Source organism: Suricata suricatta, chromosome 1 (assembly GCF_006229205.1).
Source record: "Suricata suricatta isolate VVHF042 chromosome 1, meerkat_22Aug2017_6uvM2_HiC, whole genome shotgun sequence".
Lineage (NCBI taxonomy): Eukaryota > Metazoa > Chordata > Mammalia > Carnivora > Herpestidae > Suricata > Suricata suricatta.
Window position 1 is genome coordinate 136,248,467 of NC_043700.1, and position 23,098 is coordinate 136,271,564.

General features: G+C 42.6%; 1 protein-coding gene and 1 long non-coding RNA gene across 2 annotated transcripts; one reads left to right on the plus strand and one right to left on the minus strand.

Moving 5' to 3' along the window:
• Nucleotides 1-6,502: 6,502 nt before the first annotated feature.
• Nucleotides 6,503-14,664, minus strand: ODAPH (odontogenesis associated phosphoprotein). Its single transcript, XM_029944884.1, has 3 exons — nt 14,598-14,664; nt 7,788-7,926; nt 6,503-7,640 (listed from the first exon to the last, which is right to left on the minus strand). The coding sequence occupies exons 1-3, from the start codon at nt 14,662-14,664 to the stop codon at nt 7,526-7,528; spliced, it is 321 nt and encodes a 106-aa protein (XP_029800744.1). The 3' UTR covers nt 6,503-7,525.
• LOC115296427 lies at nt 13,285-22,714 on the plus strand. The gene is made up of 4 exons (XR_003910886.1): nt 13,285-13,544; nt 20,331-20,446; nt 21,706-21,773; nt 22,374-22,714. It is a non-coding gene; the product is annotated as an uncharacterized LOC115296427 (long non-coding RNA).
• The last annotated feature ends 384 nt before the right edge of the window (nt 22,715-23,098 follow it).

Here is a 23,098-nt window from a genome sequence, read left to right on the forward strand (position 1 = left end):
GCATGAAAGCTACCTCTATTCTGAATAAGGGTGGACATCTAATTCTCCAAGTTAAGGAAGTTTTGCAAGATACTTCCAAAGAAAGTAAGGGGTTGACCATGTACTGACATGTAATAACTTTTCTGTTTAGAACATGAACTGAAGTGTGTTATTAATTTTGTTGTCAGAAAATCCGTTTCTCCTGACTGGTGAACAGATATTTAAAGTCTAATAGTTTGAAGAGGCATCTCAGATCATTAGCCTTTTTAGGAAAACTGTATGTCTTGTGTTGGCCTGGAAGAAAACTTTACAAAGACGACTGGACTCAGATTTTTTTCTTAAAGTGATAGATGTTGCTAATAAAAGCCTGATGAAATTACAAAATGAGTGAGCAATTATTATTGGTGGATTCTCTATCTCTGGTTGCCATTATGACCAGTTCTCTAATAAATTCCCAAAAGAGAGAAATTTTACCTGCAGTGAAACAGAGGAATATTCATGTTAAAATTCCTAAAAGAAGGTTGAAAGCATGAGTGGCAGTAACTATTTTTTTATTTCCTCAATAGAAGTTCTTTTTTTCTGGAGAAGATTTTATTTTAGTTTATGTTTTTAATCATATTTTATTTTTAATTTTTTTAATGCTTATTTATTTTTGAGAGACAGACAGACAATGTAAGTAGGGGAGGGGCAGAGAGAGAGGGAGACACAGAATCTGAACCAGGCTTCAGGCTCTGAGCTGTCAGCACAGAGCCCGATGCATGATCATGACCTGAGCTGAAGTCAGACACTTAACCGACTGAGCCACCCAGGTGCCCCTATTTTATTTTATTTTTTAAAGCTTATTTATTTCTGAGAGAAAGAGAGAGGGAGCATGCACACATGAGTGGGAGAGGGCCAGAGAGAGAGGAAGAGAATCTCAGGCAGGCCTTGCTCCATCAAGGCAGAGCCTGACTCAGGGCTCCAATCACAAACCATGAGATCATGATCTGAGCTGAAATCAAGAGTCGCATGCTTAACCAACTGAGCCACTCAGGCACCCCTTTTCTGGAGAAAATTTTAAAATCCTGAGGTTTCCCCTGATATGTGGAAGCTGATTTGGAAGCAACTAGGGTTAAATGTCAGGAAATTAAAAAGTTCACTAACAGGTATATGCGTGGTTGATTTGAGGAACGGTGAGGTAGGCAGTGTGACCGAGCAGAGTGAGCAAGGAAGAGAGATGTAGGAGATCAGGTCAGAGAGGAAGAGGCTGGGGGGACTGGGAGTGGGGAGTCCAGGTCACACAGGCCACCGTACGGGCTTGGACATCTGTGTTCAGGAGGTTTCAGATGTCATACTTTGTTGCAGTCCCTCCTGTACAAATCATTGAACTGCTACTGTCCAATTCTTGCTTAATAAATTTCCCGTGTTGAAATCATAAGTTTTTCTGTTTGGAATGCTTGTTAATCTCTTTTTGTGATTTGTTGGCTAACCAAATGTACAAATGTGTAAGGTTATATTTAAGGCTGTTCAAACTACTCTGGTTGGAATTTGCCTTAGCTTGGAGAGACAAATGCTTACTGCTGTATAGTAAAAAATGTGCAGACTTCTGCTTGCTGTTAGGAGGTGAGGTGCCAGTGAAATATTGCTCCCCTGCCATTTCTTGAGATATAATTGACATTGATCTTTGTGTAGGCTTAAGGTGGCCAGCATGGTGATATGACACGCTTACATTTTGCAGTGTGGCTGCCACAGTGTTAGCTAACATCTCCATCCTGTCACATAGTGACCATTTCTGTTTTTGTGGTGAGAATATTTAAGATCTACTCTCTTAGCAACTTTCAGGTATATAATGCAGTTTTTACGAACTATAAGCACCATGCTGTATGTTAGATTCCCAGAGCATGTGAATCTTATGACTGGAAGTTTATGCTCTTTGACCAATATTTCCTCATCTCCCCACCCCTCAGACCCTGGTCACCACCACTCTACTCTCCGTGTCTCAACAGTATTTGTCTTTCTTGGTCTGATTTATTATCAGTGAAGTATTACTTTATACAACCTTGCTATCTACTAGAAAATAGAATATTTGAATGCTTGCTTGATAAATAAATCTATAATTATAATTAGCATGTATTTACTGATGTCCTTTGTACTACAGCATTAAAAAAGTAAAAAAAATTTTTTTTGTTATTTATTTATTTTTGAGAGACAGAGAGAGAGACAGAGTGTGAGCAGGGCAGGGGGGAGGGGGCAGAGAGAGACGGAGACCTAATCGGAAGCAGGCTCCAGGCTCTGAGCTGTCAGTGCAGAGCTGGATGCGGGGCTCAACCCCACAAAACGCAAGATCATGATCTGAGCTGAAGTTGGAGGCTAGCTGACTGAGCCAGTCACCCCTACAGCATTAACATTTTTTAAATGATAACTTACATATAGTAAGATACATAAATCGTAAGTATACAGCTTGATGAATTTTTATAAATGCACACACCTGTGTGACTACCATCCAGGTCTAGTTATAGAAGATTTCTTTCTTCTTGTTTTTTTAAAAAATGTTCATCTATTTTTGAGAGAGAGGGGTGGGAGGGGCAGAGATAGATGGGGAGGGAGGATCTGAAGCAGGCTCTGCGTTGACAACAGAGAGCCCAATGTGGGGCTTGAACCCACGAGCCGTGAGATCATGATTTGAGTCAAAGTCCGACACATAACCAACTGAGCCACTCAGGTGCCTGCAGTGATGGAATATTTCTAGCTCCTAGCAGGCTCCCTCTTGCCCTTACTCAGCCAACTACCCATTAAATGTCATCACTATTCTGACTTCTGTCACCTTAGATGAGTTTTACCTATCCCTGAATTTCATATTACATGAAATCTCATTGCATGTATATTTTTGTATTTGACTTTCACTCAACATGAAGTGAGGTTCATTCATGCTCTGATGTGAAGCCCTCATCCATTGTTTTGCTTTGCTGTGTGGTATTCCATGTATGATACAGTAGCAGTTTATTCATCCTTTCATCCTTTCTACTGTTGATGGACTTTGTGTTTCCAGTTTAGAGCTGTTCCATGATGACTCAGTGCTTCTACTTGGTGCTGACCTCGGAGGTGCTGATGTATGTAGAACCGGCCAACCCGGCGCGTTGATTCGGCTGCGCCTATTCGTTTGCACCTCCCATCCATGGTGCCTTTGTTTCCCCGCTGTTTAGAACAAGCATGGTGGTGCCAGGAGGAACTTGAAAGTTACTTCATTTTATTATAAAAATAAAATATGCTCTGTGCTTAAAAAAGGAAAATGCTGATTCTCTTCCTTCCTTCCTTCCTTCCTTCCTTCCTCTTTCTTTCTCTCTCTCCCTCCCTCCCTCCCTCCCTCCCTCCCTCCCTTCCTTCCTTCCTTCCTTCCTTCCTTCCTTCCTTCCTTCCTTCTCTCCTGTATAACAGTACCCGAACATTGTCCCACCATTTTCTTTAGCATCGAAGACAGCTGTCTCTAGATTGTGCAGCCGTTCTGGGAGTTTGTAGTTCACCGCTTTCAAAATTGGGTGCCTCGTGTTATGGGCTGAATTTATCCTAACATTCACATGTTGGAGGGCTAATCCCCAGTACATCAGAGCGTGACTATATTTGCAGATATCCAATCTGACAGAGATCCTTATTAAGAAGAGAAAACTTGCACGCACGGAAAGACACCAGCACACCGCTGCACAGAGAAAAGACCCCGTGAAGAGGAAGCAAGAGGGTGGCCACCTGCAAGCCAAAGAGAGAGAGGCCTCAGAGGAAGCCCACCCTCTTGACACCTTGACTTTGCACTTCCTACTTCCAGAACTGTGAGAGAGTAAATTAGCACTGTTTAAGGCTCCCAGGCTGTGGCATTTTCATTATAGCAGTCCTAGCAAACTAACACACCTCCTCAAATGATTTTCCAAATGCCATAAGGTAACATCTATAAAATAAGTCAGCTCTTTCTTAATCTTTCATGTTTAATAATCAGGGGCGTAGCAAACGCCAGGGCTTAAATGTGCCACAAACCAGTCATTCAGTAGCAGACCCCATGCAGCCTGCGTGCCCTCCTCTCGTGGTTTGGCTGCCCCCAGAAATCATGCTCCTTTACCTTCAACTACTTCATCTTTTATGTAAGGATGTTCTCTTACATAATCATCAGATTCAGAAAATTTAACACTGACATAAGGCTATTACCTAACACATGGGCCACATTGAAATTTTGCCAGTAATCCCAGTAATATCCTTTCTGGCAATCTCTCTGTCTCCTTCCCACCCCTAGGACCACATGTTACATTTAATTATCATGTTTCTTTAATCTCCTTTAACCTTTGTTTGCCATGACAGCTATATTTTTGAAGATGACACAGCAGGTGTTTTGTAAATGCCCCTCCGTCTGGGTTTGTCTGATGATTGGATTCAGCTTATGCCTTTTGAGTACAATTGGAACCTTAGACATGCATAGGCTGTTCGTGCCACAAAGCACAAGCCGCGTGTGAGAGTTCTCACACCCCTCCATTGCTTTGAAAGCAACAAAGCCCACTTACATGCTAAGAGGAACACATTTGATACATAAATTCACTTTGAGGTGTTAGTGATGAAAACTATCTCCCTGAGGCAATAAACCTGCTAGGCATCACTGTATTTTTTAAATTTTTCTTTTAAATGTTTTATTTATTTTTGAGACAGAGAGAAGGAGATAGACAGTGTGAGCAGGGGAGGGTCAGAGAGAGAGGAAGATACAGGATCTGAAGACAGGTCCCAGGCTCTGAGCTGTGAGCACAGAGCCTGACACGGGGCTCGAACCCATGAACAGCAAGATCGTGACCTGAGCTGAAGCCGGACGCTTAACCGACTGAGCAACCCAGGCGCCCTGGCACCACTGTATTTTTAAAGAAAAATTTATTAGACAAAAAGATGCAAACTTTTTTTAAAGTCGTGAAGGCATACATTTTAAATTACAGATGTAGGCCACTCTTCATACAGGCAACTCTATGCATGTTCAAGGGGGAGGAATGTTGCAATTATACCCAGAGTTCTTCCGGAAAAGGTCCTCACTATGAAACATTACAGGAGCAGCCTGCTTTCTATAACAGACGCAGTGACCAAGGCATTGGAGCTGTGACACTTTAGTTTGCCTTAAGTTTCCTGAGGTTTATGTGTGTCCCAGCAAGGTCTCCAGGGAGTAGATTTCAGAGCAGTTGAGTTTTGGAATTGCAACAGTTTTAATGTTTGGGGAGTGAAAGTTCAGTCCAAGCAGGCTCCTTTGGACAGCTGGAGGTGGTGTGAACCATGGAGTGCCTCGGGACTGGGAGTGGGGAGCAGCGAGCGTGCTGTAATAGAGCAGGGGTCCAGAAAGCGAGGTGAGATTCAAACACAAATGTTTACCTGTCTTGAGGTTTGCCCCAGATTGGCCCTTTTCTGGCTATGCCCCACAAATCAAAACAGAAGCAACTGAGAGAGCAAGTTTTTTACAAAATACAGAATTTCTTAGAATTTCAAATACAGTTATTATTTATTTCTTTAAAATAATTATTTTAACCTTTATTTATTTTAGAGAGAGACAGAGACAGAGACAGAGCATGAGTGAGGGAAGAATAAAGAGAGAGGGAGACACAGAATCGAAGCAGGCTCCGGGCTCTGAGCTGTCAGCACTGAGCCCGATGCGGGGTTCGAACCCACAAACTGTGAGATCGTGACCTGAGCTGAAGTCCTGAGGTCGTGACTGAGACACCCAGGTGCCCCTCAAATCCAGTTTTTATGTTAGCTTGTCATTTTGAAACAAATATCTGTTCTTATAAGAAAATTTGCAAGGAAGTGAGTGAAGGAAATGTTTTTATTCCTTTTTATCTTTTCACCTAGTGAAAAAGAACAGCATGATGATTTTCTCTGTCTCTTCATTTCCCAGGCAACACTCCCGGCAACCTCATGTCGTTATGTTCCTTTCTTTCCTTTGTAAAAGCAGTGGCTGGAGCAGCTACCTCTGCACGCAGTACTTGGGAGGAACAGGTGTGAGCCCCTGATCACGTGTGCGAAAGCCAGGCTCCTGTGTTACAGGCGAGGCGAGCGGCACAGACAGGCGGCCGGTTCTGCAGAGCGGCTGCAGTGATGCCCAATGAATGCGATCGGTGGGATTTGTTAGCTTCTGTTGCACCCTCAGCTTCCTATAGTTCACACAGTTTATGTCTGTGGAGCGCTAGAGTTACAAGAACATCCATGTAAAGTTAAAAAGAATTTTTAACTCTTATTCAAATCCAAGTTAGTTAACATATGGTGTAATAATGGTTTCAGGAGTAGAATTTTTTTAGTAGATTTATTTAGTAGATTCATTACTTGTAATAATGGTTTCAGGAGTAGAATTATGTTAGTAGATTTATTTAGTAGATTCATTACTTGTAATAATGGTTTCAGGAGTAGAATTATGTTAGTAGATTTATTTAGCAGATTCATTACTTGCGTGTACTTGCAAGTGCCCTCCTTAGCACCCATCCCCCATTTCACCCATCCCCCCACCCAACACCCTCCAGCAACCCTCAGTTTGTTTTCAAGAGTCTCTTATGGTTTTCCTCCCTCTGTTCATCTGTTGTGTTTCATAAATTCCACATATGAGTGAAATCATCCATGTAAACTTTTAATCAGACTTTGAGCCTGGAACCCTATTGAAAGTTCTAAGGGAAGTAAGTAATCAGTCATCTAAGCTAGTATCCGTATGGTGATAAGGTGAGAAGCAGGGAGATACTTATCAAACTCATTAGCACTGGTTGCTTCAAAAGTCAACATTAAAGTAACTTTGGATATTATGATTAAAAATAACTTTTTAAGTTAGGTAATTTAGTCTGTGATATCTTCAAGGTATTATCTTAGTCAGATGTCCCATAACTTTGTTTTGCTTTAATGATTATAATTCTTTTGTTGTTATCCTTAGAAAACTGAGCGGATCTTGAAAGTTCTCACCATAAGAAAAAAAATTGTAACTGTGTATGGAATGGTTGTTAATTGGACTTATTGTGACTATTTTACAATATATACAAATGTGGAATCATGACATTGTACGTCTAAAACTAATACAGTGTCATCTCAATTACGCCTTGGTAAAAAGGAAATCAATCAATAGCCACTAATCTATACCATTGCCAAACAGAGAATAAAATAAGAATAAAATTAAACTTTCAGTTTTCTATAATTTCCTTCACAGTTCACTTTGTAGATGCACTTTGCTCCATAAGTTTTCCAGTGAGTAAAAAAGGTGTCATTAATGTCTTCATTTGGTTTATATCAATTTGTTTAAATGCTTTCACTTTAATTTAGAAGAGACAGCTGATTTTTCTAGCAACTCAGTACAGGAATTCTTGGAACCATCTATTTTAGGATTTTATTTGCATGAATATCCTGTGATCTTTAAAAAGTTTGGGATAAGACTAATGTGGTTGTTGCTCCTATCTGGCAAACATGAATAACCTCTAAACGGAGATCTTCCGTGCAGACATGAAGAACGACTTCTAGTCCGTGTGTTTAAGATGCTTCATTTTCAAGTCCAGTCATTTTAGTTTGGAAAAAGAAAGCAGGACTCTTTTTAGACTCTTTTTGGAGGCGTTAGTCTCTTTTGCACCAGCACTTTTGGGGCTTCTCTTTTCTCTCTGCTTTCCTCAGAGGAGCTTCCTCTCCGCAGTCGTCTTCTGGGAAAATACCTATAATGAGGACGACGGCGACCATGCGGCCAAAAAAACGGATGAAACCGAAAATGGTGGTTGCACTTCCGATGAAGGAAAGATCTGCTGTTTGGAAACCTAATGTGGACTCTAGGTCCTTGTCGTGGGAAAAAATGAAAGGGACACTTGGGTGTCCTTGGGGCGAACTGGATCCTTGTCACCGGGCTCCTTGTGGTGGGTGGAGGGGTGAGTGTAAAGATCTCGCAGTCTGTAGGGCCTCCATTATCTTGTGAGCCTCCAAGAGGAGTGGCTACTGCTTTTTGTCCTGTGGGGAGAAGGGTGCAAGTCAGAAAATGGGCCGATAACAGAAGCAGAAGGGAGATTCTTTAGGTGGTAGCAGGGCAGAAGGATTGGGAGAGAGAAACAGAGAAATCTCAAAACATGTTTGAAAAAACTGCCAAGGTCCAAGAGAATGAAACAGGAACACACCTCATGACCCAGCAGTCCTACTCTGGGGAATTCACCCAAGAGAAATGAATGCATATGTCTTCAAAAGACTACTTTATGAATGTTCATGGCAGCCTTGTTCATATTCATATTATTATTATTTTTTGAGTGGCCTCCATGCCCAACATGGGGCTCAAACTCATAACTCTGGTATCGAGGGTCAGATGCTCTTCCAGTTGAGCCAGCCAGCTGCCCCCGCCCCCCTCACTTCTTAAGCCTTATTCATAATAGCTTTTAAGCTTGGAAACAGTACAAGTGTCCATCAATAGGAAAAGGGTTAAAACCGTGTATATACAATGAAAAGGGAGCAACAACAAAAAAAGACTTACTAATATACATTCACATGGGATGTGGAGACATCCCACAGATATTATGTTGAGCAAAAGGAGGGAGACAGAAAATACTCCATACTATAAGATTCCACTTATATAAAGTTCAAGAACAAGGAAAACCCATATATGGTTAAAAAAATGTTTCAGTAATTAAGGTTAGAGGAGGTGTTATTTTATGGAAAAAGTAGAATTCTTTATTTATTCTTTTTTTAAAAGTAGAATTCTTTTGATTTTGTTCCAGGTGGTTGTTATGTGGTTATGGAGACACACACACACACACACACACACACACACACACACATGTTTACATATACATATATATACACACATGTTTATATACATACAGACATACATATGTGTGTGTGTGTAAAGTATGATCAGTCTGTACTGAGAGAGAGACAGAGTGTGAGCAGGGGAAGGATGACAAGAAAGGGAGACACAGAATCTGAAGCAGGCTGCAGTCTCTGAACTGTCAGCACAGAGTCTGACCTGGGGCTCAAACTCACCAGGTGTGAGATCATGACTTGATCTGAAGGCAGATGCTCAACTGACTGAGCCATCCAGATGCCTCCTTTTCAAAGTCTATTTATTTTGAGAGAGAGGGAGGGAAAGCATGTACATGTGTGCTTGGGGGAGGGGCAGAGAGAGAAAGAGAAAGAGAGAGAGAGAACCCTAAGCAGAGGTGGATCTCATAATGGTTAACTCATGACTTGAGCCAAAATCAAGAGTCAGATGTTCAACCAACTGAGCCACTGAGGTGACCCTACTCTACTCTTAAGCTAGCTTGAATGCGTATCTGTTCCTTGAATGAAACACTGACCCTTTCTTCCATTTCCACCCAGACTACTGAGTATTGAAATCCTATGACTAAAACTAGATTAAGATGTTTCAAAATCACAGAAGATGTTTAAATCTTACATCACTCATTCTTCCTTCTACACAATTAGATCAATTCTGAATCTCTGTAATATGAATGCTTTCTGCAGAGAATCCAGTCAGTGATGGAGAAGCTAGCTTCCCCTCCTCTTCCCCCTCCTCCTCCTCCCTCTTCTTCTCCTCCTCCTTCTCCTTCTTTTCCTTCTTTTCTTCTTCTTCTTCATCATCGTCATCATCATCGTCATCGTTGTTGTCATCTTCTTCTTCTTCTTTAAAGATTTATTTTAGGGGCACCTGGGTGGCTCAGTCAGTTAAGCACCTGACTTTGGCTCAGCATGATCTCAAGGTTCATGGGTTCTAGCCCTGCATTGGGCTCTGTGCTGATAGCTCAGAGCTTGGAGTCTGCTTCTGATTCTGTGCCTCCCTCTGTCTCTATCTGTCATCTGCTTGAGCTCTGTCTCTCTCTCAAAAATAAACATTAAAACATTTTTTAAAATAATAAAAATTTATTTTATTTTTCGAGAGAGAGAGAGAGCATGGACGCATACATGTGACCCAGGGAGAAGGGGAGAGGGAGAGAGAGACGGAATGTTAAGCAGGCTCCACATTCAGTGCAGAACCTGAGTCAGGGCTTGCTCCCATGACCCTGAGATCATGACCTGAGCTGAAATCAAGGTTAGATGCTCAACTGACTGAGCCACCCAGGTGCCAGAAACTAGCTTTCCTCATAAGCTCTATCTTAACATTTTGTTATTAGACCAGATTTATCTAGGCCTGAGCTCTACCACTCAGCACACTATATCCCAGCTGTTAACAAGAAATCAACCTCCCACCCCTGTGCTCATCTCATTTCTCAAACCTGAGATTATTCTCCAAATCCTCCTGCTGACTATGGGCTGTTAGAGCCTGCTAGACAACTTTTCTCTGATTCTGGGATGTCCACCTGTGTTCGCCTCTCTCTTCTGGGAATTTCCAAGGGCTCCAGATCAAGATACAAGCTTGTCCCAGTAACCAACCCAAGAATGTGGGCAGGACCATGTAAAACCACATTGTTCCAGCAAAGTAGCCACATGATGACTATTTCAGGTCACTGGTTGACTAGCACGGTGGTCCCTATGGCTCTAAAATATGGGAACCATAGGGATTGATTTGGGAAACTGTACAGGTTAAGGCTGCACATTTGTGTGAGGAGATTGATGTCATTCATGGTCTCCAACTTTGGCTGAGTTAACACTCCTCACCAATTCTTTTGTTTCTCCTTATTCTGCTCCATTCCCACTGGCTTTTGAGTCTTTGACACTCTTCTCAAAGCCCCTTCAAAATTCTCATTCTTCATCATTCATTTGAGAATCCCCTTCAAAAGTCTCTCTGCCTTTGTAAGTAGACTACTTAGCTGTATTTCAAAAAGAAAACTTCAGTGATCTTCCATGAATTTCTTTGGTTTCTATTTCTCTCACTTCAGAGAGACATCTACACAGTTCCAACATGTGTTCCACCCCGCCCCCCATAGTTAATCTACTGGAACCTGACTGTGCTTTCTCTACTCCAGAAAAACTACTTTGGTAAAAGTATTTGGTATTGGTCTTGGGCTTTTAACAAGCTAGTTCCAGATGCCTAAGCACCATTTCCTGTTCTTGGGCTGGCTTCCTCCTATGCAGATTTCATGCATTTCCTCAGGGAGATCTTCCCTACCCTGAGGCTAGCTTAAGGCCCTTGGCCCTATGCTTCCACACCCCCCTGAAAGTCCACTTTCAGAATACTCATCAGTCATATGATTACTATTCAGTGGTAATGTTCCTCCTCCACTGGACCATCCACATGACCACCCTGTAGACTGCATCTCCTCATCCCTAGCACAGTGCCTGCAGTGGGACTGAATTGATTGAGAGAAATCTATTTCTATAATTGCAAAAGTTCCATCTTCCCACCTCTCAGGGATAATGTAATCACTATAAATAAATCTTTCTCAATATGCAACATACAGACATGCCACTAAAGGTAGTGAATGTCAAAGATGAGAACCCTTCTGTGGCCTTAATGAGATCAAAGTGGTCAAATATTTAAATACAGACTGAGTGGTGCCTGAGTGGCTCAGTTGGTTAAGTGTTTGACTTTTGGTTTAGGCTTAGGTCATGATCTCACAGCTTGAGTCCCGCATGGGGCTCTGTGCTGATAGCATGGAGCCTGCTTGGGGTTCTGTGTCCCTCTCCCCCTGTTCACTCCCTCTCAAAAAAAATAAACATTAAAAAAATATAGATTGAAAACATTTTACAAGGCAGATGACCATAGTGTTTCAAAGCATAGACTCTAGAAACTGGCTCCCTGAGCTCTGCCATTAATAACTGTATGACCATTGACAGGTTCCTTAACTTTTTCTGAGTCTCCTTTTCCTTATTTGTAAAATGGAAAAAATAATGCTACCTATCTCATTGGCTTGTGGCATTATCTGAAATAAGAAATGTAAAGTGTTCAGAACATGTCTGACACATGGTGTGCATTTAGTAAGCATTAGCTGCTGTTATTATTAATCTGGGATGTTATGGAAAGATTCTATAGGACAAGGCCCATTTTCTTGGGCCCATCTGGTTACACTTTATATATAAAATCTGTGTGCCACTGATAGGACTAGAGGGTACAGATGTTATTAGAATGGGACCTTGTTGAAAACAGAGACTGTTGATTCTGTTGGTCATGGCTCTGTCCTGAGAACCTACAATATCCCTGTCTTAGAGGGGGGCCCAGCACATAGTCAATAAGTTGAATGAATGGTCAGGCAGATGTTGAGGGTTTCTTTCTGTAGATTTTTGTGAAGCTCATGAGTATTTAATTTCAGTCCCAGAAAGTTTGCAATAATAACTTACATTTAAACTTAGAGTATAATAAAAAATCAAGCCAAAGCATCACTTGAAGTTTGGATATCAATTTTGAGTGGGTTTATTATAGTCTAGACATGAAATTCATAGCATACCAAAAACTAGTACTTTTTTTTTTTTTAAGTAAGGATGAGAAGTCCCTTTTCTTAAAAAAACAACCAACAAAACAATTACCTGTAGTCTGTGCTTATTTGGGCAGATAATAGCTGGTTTGTAATGAACTGTCCTGATTTTTAAGGCCAGTAAATCTCATACATAATGTTTAAGTGTGCAGTTCTTCCTTTATAAGGCCGATGGAGCCATAGAAAAATTCTCATATGATTTCAGAGTTGAAGTAGAAAGGAATATAAGTCCTGTGCTGAATTTACTCACAATAACTGCAACTCAGTCCATTTTGTAGACTCACAGAATGACTGGCTCTTTTGGCCAAATCTCTAAGTCTACAGGGAACGAATTTGGAGCCCAGAAAGTGTCACAAAGGCCTACTTCAATTCTGTGCTAGAAAGCCAGTCATGTCAGCAGTATGCAGGTTACTGTGTTAGGTGTTGTGGCAAATGCAGAGATAATAAAGACAGAGGGCCTGCACTCGAGAAGTGCTACAACCACACGGATCTGTACTACAGAGCGGATGCGGTACGTGCCATGGGTAATGTACGAATTGCTCTAAGAATTCAGAGATGTCAGAGAAAGAGATAGCAATTTTTAAATTATGTGTCTTTTTAAAAATTTATTAATTTATTTTTGAGAGAGAGAGAGAGAGAGAGAGAGAATGCATGCAAGCAGGAGAGGGGTAGAGAGAGAATCCCAAGAGAGAATCCCAAGAGAAAGAGAGAGAATCCCAAGCAGGCTCTGTGCTGTCAGCACAGAACCCGACATGGGGCTCAACCTCACGAACCGTGAGATCATGACCTGAACTGAAGCAAGAGTAGGATGATTAGCCAGCTGAGCCACCCAGGTGCCCCTTTAAATTATGTACCTTGACAAAGCCTTTGTGGAGCAATACCACAGCTACATTTACATGTCATCATGTGAAGCAGAAGTGTAATAAACAGGTGAGGGCAGGGTCAGTTTGGACACCCACATGTGACCAGACAGGGCAAAGCCATGGCAGAGATAGGCGAGTGACAAGTTGGAACGAGGGCTGCGTGGATAGAGCGAAGCTGCATTTGAAGGACTTTTGATGCCAGTCTGAGGGACGGTGGGGAAGCACGAGCCAAAGCCAGACGTCCGATCTCAGATTTTAATTGGTACTTTTTAAAGATGTGAATACACCTATAACCTCATTATAACTTGTTCAGCTACATATTTACAAAGTTTGCTGAAGAGTGGTTCACTTTCTGGAAAGAAGATGTCAGGTAGGTGGCTAGTACCATTTTACGATGCCTCTTTTAGATGTCATGTTCAGCAGGTGGTGTGTGGGGTCTGGTCTTGGGGACGGGGCAGCTGTTATTTGCAATAACTCCTCGCCTTCTGATTGCCAGAGTTCATGCAGGGGCTGGGCAAAGTGATCTCTGGTGGTCTCACCCCCCGCCCCGGGGTCTCTGTCCCTCTTCTCTGTATGTGAGCTTTGGGGGAGGGGAGATGACTAGGGTCTGGCTGAGCCCCTGAGGAGCCCCCAGGGAGGTCAGTTTGATTTTGGGTCTCGCCTCCCTGAACAGGATCTAGTTCTAGAACTAAGGTGACTGGCGAAACATTGGACCCAGATTCCCCAGCATCTCCTTCCCTCCTTTACCTTTCTCTTCTTTCCCTCGCCTTTTCTCTCTTTTCCCCAGGCATTTGCAAACGAATTTTAAAGCTCAGGCCACCTGGGAAATCTTGTAATGGGGGGAAAGGAAAGAGAATAGGAGCAGTGGAGAAGCAGAATGTAAAATAATCCTAGAGAAAGCAATGCTCACTTAGGTAGCACCAAGACACAGCTGCCTAGATGTGATTAATTAAAGCAGTTAACAAACAGATTCAACAGCCACCATGTGCAAATTACTGTGCTGCTGTGGATAGCAAGAGGTGGACACTGCCGTCATTCAGGGTGGAAATTGTTAGCTTTACAATAATAACAGCTAGTACTGTATAGTGTTTTCAGTTTGAAGAGCTTTTTTTTTTTTTTGCACAAAAACTCATTTTGTTCTTATAACCCCCACTATAATAATTATTAATACCGTCACTTCACAAATGAGGAGACTGATGTGAGAAAGGTTAAGTATGTCTAAAGTCACATCGTTAGGGCTGAGACTACAACCAAGGTCTTCAGACAACGACATTTAGCCTCTTTCTCCTTAACCACACAGGCTGATGGAAGCTGACAAAATTATTTTCAGTTCATATATATGTATAGTTATGAAGCCAGATCTTGTCTTCTCACACAAGGTATTAATTAGGGACCCACCGTAGAATAAGAACAAAAGCCTTACCTTCCGCCACAGTCACCACCACACAGCAGACCAGTAGCCCATAGGGGAAGCAGAGTTTGTGAGCCATGGCTTCCACCCTGAGCAGTCCCTGCCCCGAACCCATGTTGCTTTAAAGGGGAGCCAGTGACTCACCAGCAGTCTGATTCAGGTAATTTGCATTTGCTCAGTGGACCATAGGGATCAGGGCCTGCGGTGTGAGGGTAAGAAATCAGCAAGGAAATACCAGACAGTATTTATCAACCAGAAGCTTCTTGGAATGACAGCCAAACAGCATTCCTCTGTCCTTTGGAGTCGGATTGTGGACAACCACGCCCTCGCTATCCTTTTAATTGCTCCCCCCCCATCTTCTCTGCCTTTAGTGCCCTCTCTTTGCTTGCTCTATGGGTCTCCCTGGGCAAGAGGAAGAATCTGTTTAGGGAGTACTCAACAGTGCTTCTCTCTGTGTGGTTTACTTACTTAAAAAAGCCGAAGAGGATGGGGAGGGCATTGTCCAAAGTCTTCCTGACCCAGGTGGCTTGAAGAGGCTGTTCCCAGGCCTTGGGTCAGAGATTACTGCTTTTTCTTCTCTGCTTTTATCCAGGAGCCATAGGAGGCAGGGTCAGAAAACTATCTTCTCTTGATAGTTTTTTGAAGCACCTCCACACTGTTTTCCAGAGAGGCTGCACCAGTTTACATTCCCACCAACAGTGTAGGAGGGTGCCCGTCTCTCCACACCCTCGCCAGCATCTATAGTCTCTTAACTTGTTCATTTTAGCCACTCTGACTGGCATGAGGTGGTATCTCAGTGTGGTTTTGATTTGTGTTTCCCTGATGATGAGTGGCGCTGAGCATCGTTTCATGTGCCTGTTGGCCATCTGGATGTCCTCTTTGGAGAAGTGTCTGTTCAGGTCTTCTGCCCATTTCTTCACTGGATTATTCGTTTTTTGGGTATGTAGTTTAGTAAGTTCTTTGTAGATTTTGGATACTAGCCCTTTATCTGACATGCCATTTGGCACTATCTTTTCCCATTCTGTCGGTTCCCTGTTAGTTTTGTTAATTGTTTCCTTTGCAATGCAGAAGTTTTTTTTATCTTGATGAGGTCCCAATAGTTCATTTTTATTCTTGATTCCCTTGCCTTTGGGGATTTATCAAGGAAGAAATTGCTGCAATTGAGGTCAAGGAGGCTGCTTCCTGCTTTCTCCTCTAGGGTTTTTATGGTTTCCTGTCTCACCTTCAGGTCCTTTATCCATTTTGAGTTTATTTTTGTGAATGGTGTAAGAATGTGATCTAATTTCATTCCTCTACATGTTGCTGTCCAGCTCTCCCAACACCACCTGTTGAAGAATCTGTCTTTTTTCTATTGGATACTCTCTCCTGTTTTGTCAAAGATTAATTGGCCATACACTTGTGGGTCCAAGAACTCCCTATGACCCAGCAATAGCACTGCTAGGGATTTACCCAAAGGATACAGAAATACTGATGCATAGGGGCACATGTACCCCAATGTTCATAGCAGCACTGTCAACAATAGCCAAATCATGGAAAGAGCCTAAATGTCCATCACTTGATGAATGGACAAAGAAGATGTGGTATATATACACAATGGAGTACTGTATGACAATGAGAAAGAATGAAATATGGCCATTTGTAGCAAAGTGGATGGACCTCGAGGGTGTCATGCTAAGTGAAATAAGTCAGGCGGAGAAGGACAGATACCATATGTTTGCACTCATAGGTCTAACAGGAGAAACCTAACAGAGGGCCATAGGGAGGGGACGGGGGAAAGAGAGTTGGGGAGAAAGAAGGACGCAAACCACGAGAGACTACTGAAAACTGAAAACAAAGCTAGGGCTGAAGTGGGAGGGGGAGGGCGGAAGAGGGTGATGGTCATGGAGGGAGGGTACTTGTGAGGAAAAACACTGGGTGTTATATGGAAACCAATTTGACAATAAACTATAAAACTTGTCAATCTCTTCCTGTAAAACAAATAAAAAAAGAAAAAAAGAAAAAAGAAAACTATCTTCTCTAGTAGCTATCACGGTCATTGTCTACATAAACATGGCTTTTTAAAAAATTTAATGTTTATTAATTTTTAGAGAGAGAGAGAGAGGGCGAGAGCAGGGGAGGGGCAGAGAGAGAAGGAGACACAGAATCTGAAGCAGGCTGTGTTGTCAGCACAGAGCCTGATACGGGGCTCGAACTCACAAGCCATGAGATCATGACCTGAGCTGAAGTTGAATGCTCACCTGACAGCCACCCGGGTGCCCCCAAACATGGCTGTTTTGGTAGATAAAGTCAGTGCATTGTCCTTGCAGGGCTCCTTCTGATACATCATACTGCCACTCCGAAGGACAGGATACCTCCGTGCCTGGTTTGTTTCTTGAGAGAAGAGCTCGGTTTGTCTAGGAGGGATGGGAGGGGCTGGCCGCCGTGAGTAAGAGCATAGACTTGAGTTGGGAAAACTGGCTTCAATCTTGATGCCTTCTCTTCCTATCTGGGTGAGTCCCTGAGACTCGGGATTCGCGGGTGCCTCCTTTGTCAAATGGGACTTGTCGTATTTCCCTCAGAGTGGTGATGGATAGAAGAGGTGATTGACCACAGCAGCTGGCCCATGAAAGGGACTGGTTAGGGTTGTTAGTAAATTATAATGACTCCAGTTCTTAATTTGTTCTCTTAGGAACTAATAGTTGTCTACCCATTCAGTCACTCAACAGGCCTCTGCTCTAAGGACATTTTCCTGGGCATTGCAGGAAGAACAAAACAGAACACAGTCCCTGGCTTCCAAAGGCTAATAACCAATCCAGGGAGCCCATGCAAACTGAGGACCAAAACTGAGGAAGAATGCAGATACTCACAAACTAGAAAATGGAAAATTCCACGGGTCTGATGAGGATCCTAGGCAAAATTCTAGGACAGATAATTAAATGGACGATTCGTCAGCTGTTTGGAGACAAAGCAGGGATCATGGAGAACAAGCATTACCCACTGACAGGGTAGCTCTCTGTTGGTCACATATCATGTGGCAGACGCTGGTCTAGGTTCTGGGGCTAACATAGGGTTCTGGTCTTGTGGAGCATACAGTTGGGCAGGGACGTTAAATAGTAACTAAGGAATAACAGTAAAGGGTTTTGAGTATTAAGAGAGAGGAAGAATTGGAGGCTATGAGGCAGAGAAATCTGTAACTTTACATCAGTGGGTGGGGTATGACATATACTGATGAGGACTGAAGAGGAAAAATGTTCACCTTTAGCCCAGAAGGCTGACCGATAGCATGCGTTATTCCGATACAGATCAAATACCTGCCCTTTGCTACTGTTTTAAACGGCCTCAGGACTGCTTGTAAATTTCCCTGATTGTTAATATCAAGCTGAATGATAAGCACCAGAGAAATCATGTGAAAATAGTTTTACGAGTAGAAATTCAAAGAAGACATTTATGATCGAATACTCCCTACATGTCCCCTCCCCCTTGAGCACTAAGCAGCTTCACTCAGCAAAAGCGTAGCCCTTTCTGCCCCTGGGTCCTGTCCCCATGCTGTAATAAAAGTATCCTTTTGCACCCAAAACGCCTCAAGAAACCTTTCCTGACCATTCACTTGTGGCCCCACATCATAGACTACTTTGCTCCCTGCATTGAGAACACATTACAATGCCAATAAAATTAGATCCATGTAATCTCTAAATATTGCCCAATGTTCCTCTTTGTGGGTTTACTCTAAATTATTTAAGCAAACTTTTAGTTGATGGGATTTGTATTATTTCTTCTGATTCTCTTTTTTCTCTACTGGATTTCTGACGAACGTTCAGTTTAGATGTTGATGAAATAAATAACAAAAGCAAAATGGTGTAACTGTTTTTTCTGTTTCCATCTATTGTCCTGAAATTTATAAAGGAATGGAGCTTCAAAAGGAACAAAATCGTTTTTTTTTCAGGTGTATAACAAACAAAACTTTGTCCTGTTGATAATGTAAAACAAAATGAAAGAGATGTGGTGTGAGAGAAGCAGCCGGAAGTAAATCTGTCTATCAGACAATCACCTGGTGTCTCAGGTAGTGCCCTGTGCTATGGATTACTCTTCCCTTGGCATGGGTTTCCTGCCCACCAGGAACACCCTGTGGAGAGGTGACATAGGCTTTTGACTCTGCCCCTTTCTCTTGAGAAGATATTAATTCTGAATGTATGGGACCTAACCACCACACCCCAAATTTATTTTATTATTTTTCTGAGAGACTCATGCAAATGGGGCTAAGCTCCCCGCATGGGTCTGCCCTGGGGGTCATGGATCAGATTCCCTGATGTTCCTTTGAAAGCTTAAACCCATGTGAAGAGGAAACAGGTGAAGAAGAGGAGTGGACATGCTAGCACCCACGGCAAATACCAATAAAACCCTCACAAAGTGGGATGTACAAAGTGAAAATGTTCTGAGACGGTGCCCTGCAAGGGAAGCCGTGCATGATGATGTTGATGTGGAAACTGAAGGTCAACTGAAAGCAAACACAGGAAACGAGCATTATCTATCTGTCCTTAGCAGCTCCATGCCAGTGGGATCTGCAAGCAGGGAGGGTGCTTCCTTTCCACCTTGAAGCTTTATCTCACATAGTTATCATCAGGTCCGAATGTCGTGATAGCTATTATCTTTTCAATCCCCTCTCATTCGAAGATCAAGAAAATGTTCTTAAAATGAAAATCTAATTATGTCACTTTCTAAACATCTTCTCATGATATTTTGTTGCCTAAAACACAAAATCCAAATTCCTTAGGTGAATATTCAAAATTGTATCACTGATCTGTTTTAATCAGTGGTTTTATTCCATCTCCCATCTAACTTAGATCCCACTACAGGCATAGCTCTCTGCTTCTAATTCTCAACATTGTCTTGCTCTTCCAAGGAAGGAAGCAATGAATATATCTGTATAGATGAGTGGTTCTCAACTGGAGGGGAGTTTGTCCCCCCTACCCTGAGGCCATTTGGCAATGTTTAGAGATATTTTGTTGTCACAGCCCCCCACAACTGTTATGCCCAGATTTTAATATCACCCCCCAAAACCAGAGACTACCAGGGAGACCGAATCACGCACGCAAAAGCAAAGGGCTGTTTTATTATGGGCTTATGCTGGCCAAGCCTAAGCCTGGGCTCACAGACTTTACCGATGCAGTGGATTCCTGCTGAGAGCCCCGAACAAAGGCGGGGTAGGGCTTTTACGAGTTTGGGAAGGGGAAGTTACAGGAAATTGTGACATAGGTACAGTGATCCAATCATTATTATACAATATTATTGACAGCGGGTTTAACCATTCACGTTGCCTAGAGTATGTGTTACTTTTGGCGGGACCCAATCACAACATTTAGAGTACTGACCAATCACAGAGTGGGCCCAGGACCCTCACGTAGGGTGTGACTAATCTTAGCCTCCATCTTTAGGCCTACCCTTAGAAATGGTAAAGGTGTTAGCTGGCCTTTCCTGATTGGGCGTTACAAGGGTGGTCCCTCTTGCCTTGGGCAATGTGTGCCCTTCTATTGTCTCAGAGTCAGTTTCAGACCTGCGTCCTTACACAACGAAGAGGTCTCTGGCCCCAAATGCCAATAGTGCTGCTGTTAAAAAAAATAACGTTTAGAGCCGCCTCATGTGGAAGTGTGCTGACCACGTTTTTGAGCCTTTAGAAACTTGCTACAAAGGAGGAACAAGTTTCAGGATCAAGAGAACACCGGAATGGAAACACAGATGTACTAAGAGGAAGACTTTTTGTCCACACAGGGTGATCAAATCAGCTACAAAATCAGTTGCACTCTTGCCAACCTGCAAAACCAATTTTCTCCCTTCCGTCAAAGCGAATTGGAGAACTAGAAATGAGTATGTTCACAAGAAGCCAGGTAATACCCTCCCTTTGATACAACTAAGATTGCTCTTGTCCTAAAACACAGGTAGCTGAAGTAAGGTCGAAAGGTATGGGCTCTGCCTTTCCTCTGCAGTTTAATTTTTCAAGCTTTTCTGCAGCCAATACTAAAACAGACATGCTTTAGCGGAGACCTAGAAAGATGGGGTAAGCCTCCAGTCCTCTTGCTTAAAGATTAAAACTACAGTGTCAGGAGGCCAAAATTAAGGACCTCAACGAGATCTCTAATAGTGCCCTAGAGCTGGCAGATCAAAAGGAACAGAATTTTTAAAAATCTTGAATTCTTATTTGACAGGAAATCCTAACTTGCTTCTTCATTGGTAATGTGTACAGTTAGTCAGTTTTGCCATATCTTACTTATTTGTATGCTGGACATTGAGGGGAAGCTAGTGTTTAACAACACAAAATCAGTGAAGCTGTTGTGAGATTAGATTAATTTGCAAAAAATCTTTATTTACTTTAAAAAGGAAATATTTCTTTCCTTTTTTCTTTTCTTAGGGGAGGCATGGAGAAGCAGGGAGAGAGAGAGAGACAGGGAGAGAGAGAGTCTTAAACAGGCTCCACACCTAGTGCAGAGCCCAACCTGGGGCTGGATCTCATGACTGTGAGGTCATGACCTGAGCCAATATCAAGAGTTGGATGTTCAACCAACTGAGCCACCCAGATGCCCCCAAAAAGGAAATGTTTCTGAAAGCTTATTTCAAATGCAGTAATTTTGGTAATAATCTTTGCAGTCATATACTTTAAAAATCCATAGATGATCACTTTCTCATTTAGTTGAGACTAATCAGTGAGATTCTGATGTCCACATTCTCAATGTCAAGAAAGCTATCATGAGGGGAGCCTGGGTGGCTCAGTTGGTTGAGCATCTGACTTTGGCTCAGGTCATGATCTCACAGTTTGTGGGTTTAAGCCCCGTGTGGGGCTCTGTGCTCTCAGCTCAGAGCCTGGAGCCTGCTTCAAATTCTGTGTCTCCCTCTCTCTCTCTGCCCCTACCCTGTGCATACTCTGTCTCTCAAAAATAAATAAACGTTAAAAAAAAAAAAAAAGAAAGCTATCATGGCTTTGGGTCACTCTTGTTAATCCACTTTCACCCAGGTATGTTTTTTCACTTAAGTCTTTCCTAATTTCTCCCTCCATGGTAGCTTCACCCACTGCACATGGGCACATTCCTTCACCACCTTGTAAGAAGTATTAACCTTGTCCTTTTGTTCTGTTTCCTGGGGTTAATTACAGGGACCAGGGATGGGATGCCGGTTGATACCGTCTGTCTTGCAGAACTGATGTCAGATGTGAGTTAACAGGTAAGGAACTAGGACTCCTGGATGGTGCCAGCACGCTGAGGACAGCGTGTCACCTTGAGAAGTTTCAAGACCTCCTAGAGACATTTCGAGGCCCATCCAGTTCCTGCCCTAACCACCACTTAATTTGCTAATCACACATAAACTGTTCCTAAGCTTAACAGGGCAAGGCAGACTTGGGACTGATTCCCTGACTTCTCATTGGGCTGCCTTTCCGAGAATAAAGCTTTCTCCGAAAGCCTGGTGATTCAGATTGACTCACTGTGCTTTGGGAACATGAATCTGATTTCAGGGTTCCGCAACACACTGAGTTAAGGAGAAGGGCCCACATGGCTGGTTTGTGTTACGTGGGTTGTTGTTGTTGTTGTTGTTGTTTGTTTACTATAACTTTATGAGGAGGTGATGTAGGACTCAAGAGGAGTTATATTTCTTTCTCAAAGACTCAAAGATATTAAGTGGTAAGGTTGAGATTCATAACTGGAAATTTCCTGACTGTTATTTCTTCTAATTCAGTATGTTCATATTACTTTAATAATTCATTTATTTACTCACTAGTTCATTAATGCATTTATATTTTCATTTTAATGGATTCTTTTGTTTTAGATCCTTCTGGCTTAATGGCCTGTGAGGAAGGAGGCTCTCCCCTGTCAGCACCACTTGGAAATAACCCGGGAAGAATTCTGGTTGGCCTCGCCCGGGCTCGGTGGCTGGGGAGGGGGTGGGAGCAGTTACCAGCAGAAGAGAAGTGGGGGTAGCAGGGCCTGGACCACTGGAGACGTTAGTACCCTGATTCGTGTCTACCACACCTACGGTGTCACCTGACCTTCCCACCCCACAGTGAGTCTCCAGCATGTGTCACTTAACCCTGTCTGTTAACAGGCACAGGCTAATCGATGTTCCTATGAAAAATAGGAGAATAACTCTCTGTTACTAAATCCCAGAGACTGCTACAAACACAGTAAGATTTACATGCTTCTTTGAGGGGGGGGGATGGTGTCAGGAAATAGGTGTTGGTTACTGGAGAGTCATATGGTTCAGCCACACCTTGGCATGCGAGCCATCGCTCCATTCCAGGGGCTTGGGATACATCTGTGAGCAAAACAAACAAAAATACCTGCCCTCCTTGAATTAACATTCTAGTGGGATGGAGACAGCGTAAACCACAAACATAGCAAAGGAGTACATTAGATAACATGTTAGAATACATTAGAATGTTTGGAAGATTCTGTAATATGTGCAACAGAAAAATAAAAGACAATCAGGGTAAGAAATTTGGAGGGTATTGCAGTTTTAAGTAGAAGATGATGTTTGAACAAGGGCTTGAGGGA